The sequence below is a fragment of the Gadus macrocephalus genome, chromosome 16 (assembly GCF_031168955.1).
Source record: "Gadus macrocephalus chromosome 16, ASM3116895v1".
NCBI lineage: Eukaryota > Metazoa > Chordata > Actinopteri > Gadiformes > Gadidae > Gadus > Gadus macrocephalus.
In genome coordinates this window covers 6,429,908-6,437,991 of record NC_082397.1, presented here as the reverse complement: position 1 = coordinate 6,437,991, position 8,084 = coordinate 6,429,908, and the positions used below count along the sequence as shown (strand labels likewise).

General features: G+C 48.0%; 2 protein-coding genes across 2 annotated transcripts in view; one reads left to right on the top strand and one right to left on the bottom strand.

Annotated features, from left to right (window-relative positions):
• The first annotated feature begins 98 nt into the window (after nt 1-98).
• On the top strand, nt 99-7,052 carry LOC132474925 (coagulation factor IX). The gene is made up of 11 exons (XM_060075851.1): nt 99-201; nt 466-530; nt 1,495-1,655; nt 1,964-1,988; nt 3,001-3,114; nt 3,464-3,604; nt 3,837-4,348; nt 4,723-4,837; nt 4,985-5,181; nt 5,332-5,457; nt 6,693-7,052. Exons 2-11 carry the CDS (start codon nt 467-469, stop codon nt 6,954-6,956), a joined length of 1,719 nt encoding a protein of 572 aa, XP_059931834.1. The 5' UTR covers nt 99-201; nt 466; the 3' UTR covers nt 6,957-7,052.
• Nucleotides 7,053-7,154: 102 nt separating this feature from the next.
• masp1 (MBL associated serine protease 1) overlaps nt 7,155-8,084 on the bottom strand; it is a 12,791-nt gene continuing 11,861 nt past the window's right edge. Inside the window, exon 13 of the mRNA XM_060075834.1 lies at nt 7,155-8,084. This exon is cut by the window's right edge and continues 27 nt beyond it. Coding sequence (XP_059931817.1) covers nt 7,668-8,084 — 417 coding nt within the window. The 3' untranslated portion in view covers nt 7,155-7,667.

Here is an 8,084-nt window from a genome sequence, read left to right as displayed (position 1 = left end):
GTGTGTGTGTGTGTGTGTGTGTGTGTGTGTGTGTGTGTGTGTGTGTGTGTGTGTGTGTGTGTGTGTGTGTGTGTGTCGGGGGGGGGGGGGGGTTCCTGGCCTCGATGCCACCGTCTGTGTGTCAATATTGTTTCTGGTTAAACCAATACATCAGATACTTTATGCCCCAGACTCTCGCTGGTCAACAGCAAGTAGAAACAGGTAAGATCTGAAACTGATATTTAACCATTTCATCAAAATCCCATGTGGTACTTTTACTGTAGTATCACATAGTTTTGTGGTTTAGTGTGACATTCCTGTAAAGCTCAGAGCAGAAGAATCAGGTGTCGGGTACAGTTTTACCCAATGACGCGGGACTACTCGATTCTAAATCATTCTGGAGCGAGAGGCTGTGCTGTTGCCGTGGTTTAGGGCTGTGTTCTGCGAGTGGTTGCCTTGGTGATAGGCTATGTCTCCATCCACCAGGATGTTGTGGAGGGGGGTCTGGCTTCTGATGTTCACCCTGACAACGGTCGCAGTGGAAGCCCAAGGTGAAACTCTCACACTCAATGTAACTCTGACCATCTATCTAGCCTGCATCTCTATCTGGTCTATCTAGCTTGTATCTGTAGTCTATCTAGCCTGTGTTTATCTTTAGGCACTGTTGCTGGCCTCAATATCTAGTGTCTATCTCTATATATCTAGCCTATATCTCTTTCTGTAGTCTATATCTAGCCTATCTAGTCTGTATCTCGGGTCTATCTTCCCTGTATATCTCTATCTCTAGCGTCAGTATCTCTAGTGCATCTAGCCTCTATCACGAGTCTATCTCAAGCCTATACCTCTAGTATCTCTATCTCTCGTCCATCCAGCCTGTATCTCTATCTCTAGTCCATTTAGCTTGTATCTTTATCTCTAGTGTCTGTATCTATATTGTGACTGCATCTCAAGTCTATCAAACCTGTATCTCTAGCTGTAGATTATCTCAAGTGTTTGTATCTATAGTATGACTGTATCTCTAGTCTAGATAGACTAGAGCTAGAGCTAGACTAGAGCTAGAGGGACAGGCTAGATAGCCTGACCCTCTAGCTCTAGCTCTAGTCTATCTAGACTAGAGCTAGACTAGAGCTAGAGGGTCAGGCTAGATAGCCTGACCCTCTAGCTCTAGTCTAGCTCTAGTGTTTGTGTCTCTAGTATGGCTGTAACTCTATCTCTAGTCAATCTAGCCTTTATTTATATCTCTAGGCTCTATCTCTGTGTATCTCAAATGGTTCTTGTCTCTGTGTATCTCTTACGGTTCTTGCCTCAGTGCATCTCTAACGGTTCTTGCTTCTGTGTATCTCTAACGGTTCTTGCCTCAGTGTATCTCTAACAGTTCTTGACTCTGTGTATCTCTAACGGTTCTGGTCTCAGTGTATCTCTAACGGTTCTTGACTCAGTGTATCTCTAACGGTTCTGGTCTCAGTGTATCTCTAACGGTTCTTGACTCTGTGCATCTCCAACGGTCCTCTCCAGTCTTCCTGGACCGGAGTTCCGCAGAGAAGGTTCTGCGCTCCAGGCGTGCAAACAGCTTCCTGCTGGAGGAGCTCCGGCCTGGGAGCCTCGAGAGGGAGTGCTACGAGGAGACCTGCTCCAAGGAGGAGGCCACCGAGATATTCCAGAGCCGCGAGAAGACGGTAGAACATCCAGAACCTCAACCCCTAACATTGTACCGTAGACCCAGTAGGTCTAGTACTTTCACTGTACCCTAGACCCAGTATTGATACCGTACCCTATCCGCATTACTAATACTACCCCTGGACCCAGTACTGATACTACCCTTGAACCAGTACTAATACTACCCTAGACCAAGAAGTGATGCTACCATACATCCAGTACTGACACTATACCCTAGACCCAGTACTGACACTACCGTAGACCCAGCATGATGACCTAGGACTTATGACTTTATGTCTGTTGTCTAACTGAGCATCCTGTTTCCCAGATGGAGTTCTGGTATCGATACACTAGTGAGTACAGAAATACATTCTATATCTAGATCTATGTGTACCTGTATTGTCTCTAGATCTCTTACCAATTTTGTTTTGTTCTGTACCTGTACATGGTTTTATATGTTCTAGAAGACCTATGTGTGTATATTATATGTGTTGTAGATCTGAACCCGTGTGGTTCTATATGTCTAGACCTATGTGTGCATCTTCTATGTGTTGTAGATCTGAACCCATGTGCTTCTATATGTCTAGACCAGGGGTTCTCAAAGTTTTGACAACTGAGGGCCAATTTAGGAACCCAAAATTTGACTGAGGGCCGCCAAAGGAATTTTTTTTTTGGCGGGAAACGCCGTCAGCATCCCAGTGGTGAAAAAAAACATTGCACCCGCACCGTGGACCTCTGGGAGTGAGGTCAAGTGAGGTCTAAATCATGAAACTGAGGTTCACCCTTTCAAAGTAATGTACAGCCGGATTAAAACTAAAAAATGTAAAAGGATTTAATTGAAAGCTAGAGAGAGTCGAATTTTCTCTTTATATTTATTTAGATTTGTTTAAATTAATATTGATTAAAAAAAAATATATATATATATATATATATATTTTTTTTTATAACTTACATAATTATGTATGTCATTGCGGGCCGCCAGGAATGATTCCGCGGGCCGCCATTGGCCCGCGGGCCGCACTTTGAGAACCAATGGTCTCGACCTATGTATATATCTTCTATGTGTTGTAGATCTGAACCTGTGTGGTTCTATATGTCTAGACCGATGTTTGTATCTTCTATGTGTTGTAGATCTGAACCCATGTGGTTCTATATGTCTAGACCTATGTGTGTATCTTCTATGTGTTGTAGATCTGAACCCATGTGGTTCTATATGTCTAGACCTATGTGTGTATCTTCTATGTGTTGTAGATCTGAAGGTGATTCTATATGTTCTAGACCTATGTGTGTATCTTCTATGTGTTGTAGATCTGAAGGTGATTCTATATGTTCTAGACCTATGTGTGTATCTTCTATGTGTTGTAGATCTGAACCCGTGTGTGACCAACCGCTGTCTGAATGGAGGGATCTGCGTGGTGGACGGAGGACACTTCCTCTGCCTCTGTCCACCGCAGTTCCAAGGAGAGTCCTGTCAGACAGGTAGGTGGACAGACAGATGGACAGACAGACACAAATAGAGTTAACATACAGGTAATCAGACAGAAAGACGGACAGACAGACAGACAGACAGACAGACAGACAGACAGACAGACAGACAGACAGACAGACAGACAGACAGACAGACAGACAGACAGACAGACAAAAAGAGAGTTAACAGACAGGTGATCAGACAGACAGACAGAGGTATTCAGACAGACCGACAGGTACACACATACAGTCAGTCACCATCTATACGGATAGATAGGTATAGACTAGACCATAATAGTATAACAGCCTCACACCCTGTGTTAGTCTGTTCTTAACCGCCCGTCTGTCCGTCTGTCTGTAGAGGTGCAGGAGTGTCGCTATAGAAACGGTGGATGTCTCCAGTACTGCAGCGAGCGGATCCGGGACGGCACGCCGGGGGTCCAGTGTGGCTGTGCTGCCGGGTACCAGCTAGACCCGGACGGACAACACTGCTCAAAGACAGGTCTGACCTGGACCAACCCGGTCCTAACTGGTCTTACCTGGTCTAACCTGGACTAACCTGGTCTAACCCAGGCCAACCTGGTTTGACCTGGACTAACCTGTACTAACCTGGACAAACTGGTCCAACCTGCACTAACCTGGATTTACCTGGACTAAGCAGTCTAACCTAAACTAACTTGTCTAGGTCTAGGTTAACTCGTGGAATAGCTAACTTGTTCTCGTTGTGGTTTCAGTCCCCTTCCCGTGTGGAGTGAAGCGGAACCAGCCCTACCACTACGGCAGATCTCTCAACCCTGAGCTGCCCAACGCCTCAGGCAACATCACCACGGAGACCAACATCACCACGGAGACCAACGTCACCACGGAGACCAACGTTGCCACAGAGAACAACGTTACCACGGAGACCAACATCACCACGGAGCTCAACGTTACCGCGGATACCAACGTTACCACAGAGACGGGCGTTACTGAGAAAACCAATGTTACCCTGGAAACCAACATCACCACGGAGATGGACGCAACCACCAAGACAAACATTACCGCGGAAAAGGAGATTCCCAAGGAGACCGATGTCACCGTGGAGACGGAGGGCACCACAGGCGTCTTGGAATCGAGGCCGGTCGGGACCTTCAGGGTGTTGGAGGAGGAGAACTGGGCCGCCCCGGAGGCAGAGGGGCAGGGGGACGCCCTGGACCCGAGGATCGTCGGGGGGAACCTGGAGGGGCAGGGGGAGAGTCCTTGGCAGGTACTTGAGAGGGCTCACCCTTTGACATGCTTCCTTCCGCTCAAAGAACCCTCCTTCTGACAGCTACTTCTCACCAGACTGCAGTGTAAGAATTTTGGTGTCACCTCAACGTTTTTCATTTTTTGGTGGCGACGGTACTATTACTGCATTTAAATAAATTCTATATCATGGCAAAACATTTTATTGCCGCCAAATATTGGCATCCATGACGTCGAAATACTGGGCACTTTATGAGCAGTAAGCAATATTGTTCAACTTTTGAGGAGACTGTCATACGAGCTGTACCCTCCGATCTAGCACATACAAGAATATACAAAAATGTGTGTGCGTGCTTGTGTGTTTGTTTGTGTGTTCGTGTCGGTCCGTGTGTGTAGGTTCTGCTCCACAGGAAGGATGGGTATGGGTTCTGTGGCGGTACGTTGGTCTCAGATCGCTGGGTCGTGTCTGCAGCTCACTGCTTCGAACAGAGCCCTGACCACGTCACAGTAGGTGAATACCTCTCCGTCTGTCTGACAGCCTGCCCGTACACCTGTGTGTCTGTCTGCCCTGTCTGTTTCGACCACTTGCTCTGTTGGTCTGTCTATCTGTCTGACCACGTGTCTGTCTACCTTTCTCCGGCCGCCTGTCTGTCTGCAGGGGATTATGATAAGAAGCGGCTGGACCCAGGGGAGCAAGTGATTAAGGTGGAGAAGGTGTTCCTCCACCCTCACTTCCACTCCTACACCTTCGACAGCGATGTGGCTCTCATCTTCCTGGCCGAGCAGGTGGTGCTGGGGCCCACTGCCCTCCCGGTCTGCCTGCCAACCCCCCAGCTGGCCTCCTACCTGCACAAGGTACTGCTACTGGTCCCACTAGAGCTTCTGGTTATACGGGGTACTGCAAGTACAACAACTGTCTGCCACTGGTAGTCCTGGGAGCTGCCCGGTACAACCACACTCTGCTACTTGTTCTACTGGTTCTAGTGGGAGATGTGTTGTTTGCAGGATGACGCCTGGGGTGATGTGACGGGCTGGGGGGCCATGCAGTACCTCGGACCGTCCTCTCGGTTCCTCCGGAAGGTGGTGGTCCCGCTGGTCAATCGGCAGAACTGCATTGATTCTACAGAACAGGTGAGATGCCTCCTGGTTCTCCTCTTTCGTCCCTGCATCCTTCTGTCCCTCCTCTATCATCCCTCCATCATTCTGTCTCTCTATCATCCCTCCATCGTTCTGTCTCTATCATTCCTCCATCATTCTGTCAATCCTCTACCATCTCTTCATCATACTGTCTCTCTGTCATCCCTCCATCATTCTGTCTCTCCTCTTTTCATGCCTCCATCATCTTGTCCCTCCTCTACCCTCTCTCCATCATTCTGTCTCTCCTCTACCATCTTTCCATCATTCTGTCTCTCCTCTTCCATCTCTCCATCATACTGTCTCTCTATCATCCCTCCATCATTCTGTCTCTCCTCGACCATCTTTCCATCATTCTGTCTCTCCTCTTCCATCTCTCCATCATACTGTCTCTCTATCATCCCTCCATCATTCTGTCTCTCCTCGACCATCTTTCCATCATTCTGTCTCGCCTCTTCCATCTCTCCATCATACTGTCTCTCTATCATCCCTCCTTCATTCTGTCTCTCCTCGACCATCTTTCCATCATTCTGTCTCTCCTCTTCCATCTCTCCATCATACTGTCTCTCTATCGCCCCTTCATCATACTGTCTCTCTATCATCCCTCCATCATTCTGTCTCTCCTCAACCATCATTCTGTCTCCTCTTCCATCTCTCCATCATACTGTCTCTCTATCATCTCTCCATCATACTGTCTCTCTATCATCCCTCCATCATTCTGTCTCTCCTCTTCCATCTCTCCATCATACTGTCTCTCTATCATCCCTCCATCATTCTGTCTCTCCTCAACCATCATTCTGTCTCTCCTCTTCCATCTCTCCATCATACTGTCTCTCTATCATCCCTCCATCATTCTGTCTCTCCTCTTCCATCTCTCCATCATACTGTCTCTCTATCATCCCTCCATCATTCTGTCTCTCCTCAACCATCATTCTGTCTCGCCTCTTCCATCTCTCCATCATACTGTCTCTCTATCATCCCTCCTTCATTCTGTCTCTCCTCGACCATCTTTCCATCATTCTGTCTCTCCTCTTCCATCTCTCCATCATACTGTCTCTCTATCATCCCTCCATCATTCTGTCTCTCCTCTTCCATCCATCTGTCACGACAGATGGATGGATGGTAGGTAACAGACGAATGTCAGGGAGAAGGAGGTTCTAAAGCTGTGCTAAAGGGGTTCTGATTGGTTCTAAATGGTTCTTAGGGTTTACTCTTGGTTCTGTGGTCTGCAGGTGATCACAGACAACATGTTCTGCGCCGGGTACATGGAGGCCGCCCGGGACGCCTGCAGCGGGGACAGCGGCGGGCCCCTGGTGGTGCACTACCGCGGCACCACCTTCCTGTTGGGCGTGGTCAGCTGGGGGGAGAAGTGTGCTGACAAGGGGAAGTACGGCGTGTACACACGCCTCGCCAACTTCCTGTCGTGGATCAACGAAACCATGGACCGGCACGAGAGGAACCAGACCCTGAGCCGAGGAACCGGGCCCAGAACCTGACCTCCGTGGCCCAGGCGGTCTAAGGACTAAGCACACTGTTCTCCCCACAACTCGACATAAGAGACAACAGTTACTTATACAAATGATTTGAATAAAAGTATTGTCTTGACAGGACTTCTTACGTGTCTTCAGAAGTTTAAACGTGTCCTATTCTTTTTTTTTTAACGACATTTAAATAATGAAGCAAGGAGACAGGGATTATTATCTCCAAATGTTGTTTTTACTTTCAGTACAAAATGTTTATCGAATCAATTAATTGTCTCAGTTTAATAAGTAGGCTTAACAACATCTAGTTTCTTCAAAAAAAGCCTCAATGTGAACAGCACCTGGTACAGTAGCTGCTAGCTTATTTAGCTGCCACATAGTTTAGCTTTTGGACATTATGACTCTTCAGAGAACTAAATAGCTTATTTTCTCATCCCTCTTTCTCCCTCATCTATGACATATGATTTAAAGCTAGCCTTTGCTAAAGTATAAAAAAGCCTAAGCTATTACAGAAAGCTAGCCTATTTAACAATATGCAAAGCTAAGCTACTATATGAAGCTAGCATATTCTACAGTATAAAAAACAAAGCTTTAAATGAAGCTAACCTATTAAATGGAGCTATAGGACACTACTATACTGCAGTAGTGGCTGTGAAGTGGTTTATTATGAGGTAATAATAAAGGAGTGTGTAAAGATCTTCAAACTCAGGTGAGATAGTATCCAGGTCAGTCAGTATCCAGATGAGTTAGTATCCAGCTGATGTAGTTGGAGACTCGGGTGTAGACCCCGTACACCCTCTGGCTCCCACAGTCCTCGGGCCCCCCCCATGAAACCAGGCCAAACACGGCCCACCTCCGCTGCCCCTCATCCTGCATGACGAACGCCCCCCCGCTGTCCCCCAGGCAGGTGTCACGGCCCCCCTCGTAGAAGCCGGCGCAGAACATGTTGCGGGTGATGTTGTAGGCGAGGGAGCGCGAGGCGTAGCTCGCCTCGCACTCCGCCTGCTCCACCACCGGCAGCTTCACGTACTGCAGCGTCTCAGAGGTCGTGTTGGGGTCGGAGGTCAGGCTGGGGTGGGAGGTCAGACCGGAGGACGCTTTGGAGGGGGAGGAGATGCCCCAGCCTGCCACCAGTCCCAGGGT

What these genes read in the sequence shown, in the direction of transcription:
- LOC132474925 (XM_060075851.1), top strand. Translation starts at nt 467, where the DNA reads ATGTTGTGGAGGGGGGTCTGGCTTCTGATGTTCACCCTGACAACGGTC. An exon ending in ACAACACTGCTCAAAGACAG is followed by an intron (nt 3,605 to 3,836) that starts GTCTGACCTGGA and finishes TTGTGGTTTCAG; the next exon opens with TCCCCTTCCCGTGTGGAGTG. An exon ending in AGGGGGAGAGTCCTTGGCAG is followed by an intron (nt 4,349 to 4,722) that starts GTACTTGAGAGG and finishes CCGTGTGTGTAG; the next exon opens with GTTCTGCTCCACAGGAAGGA.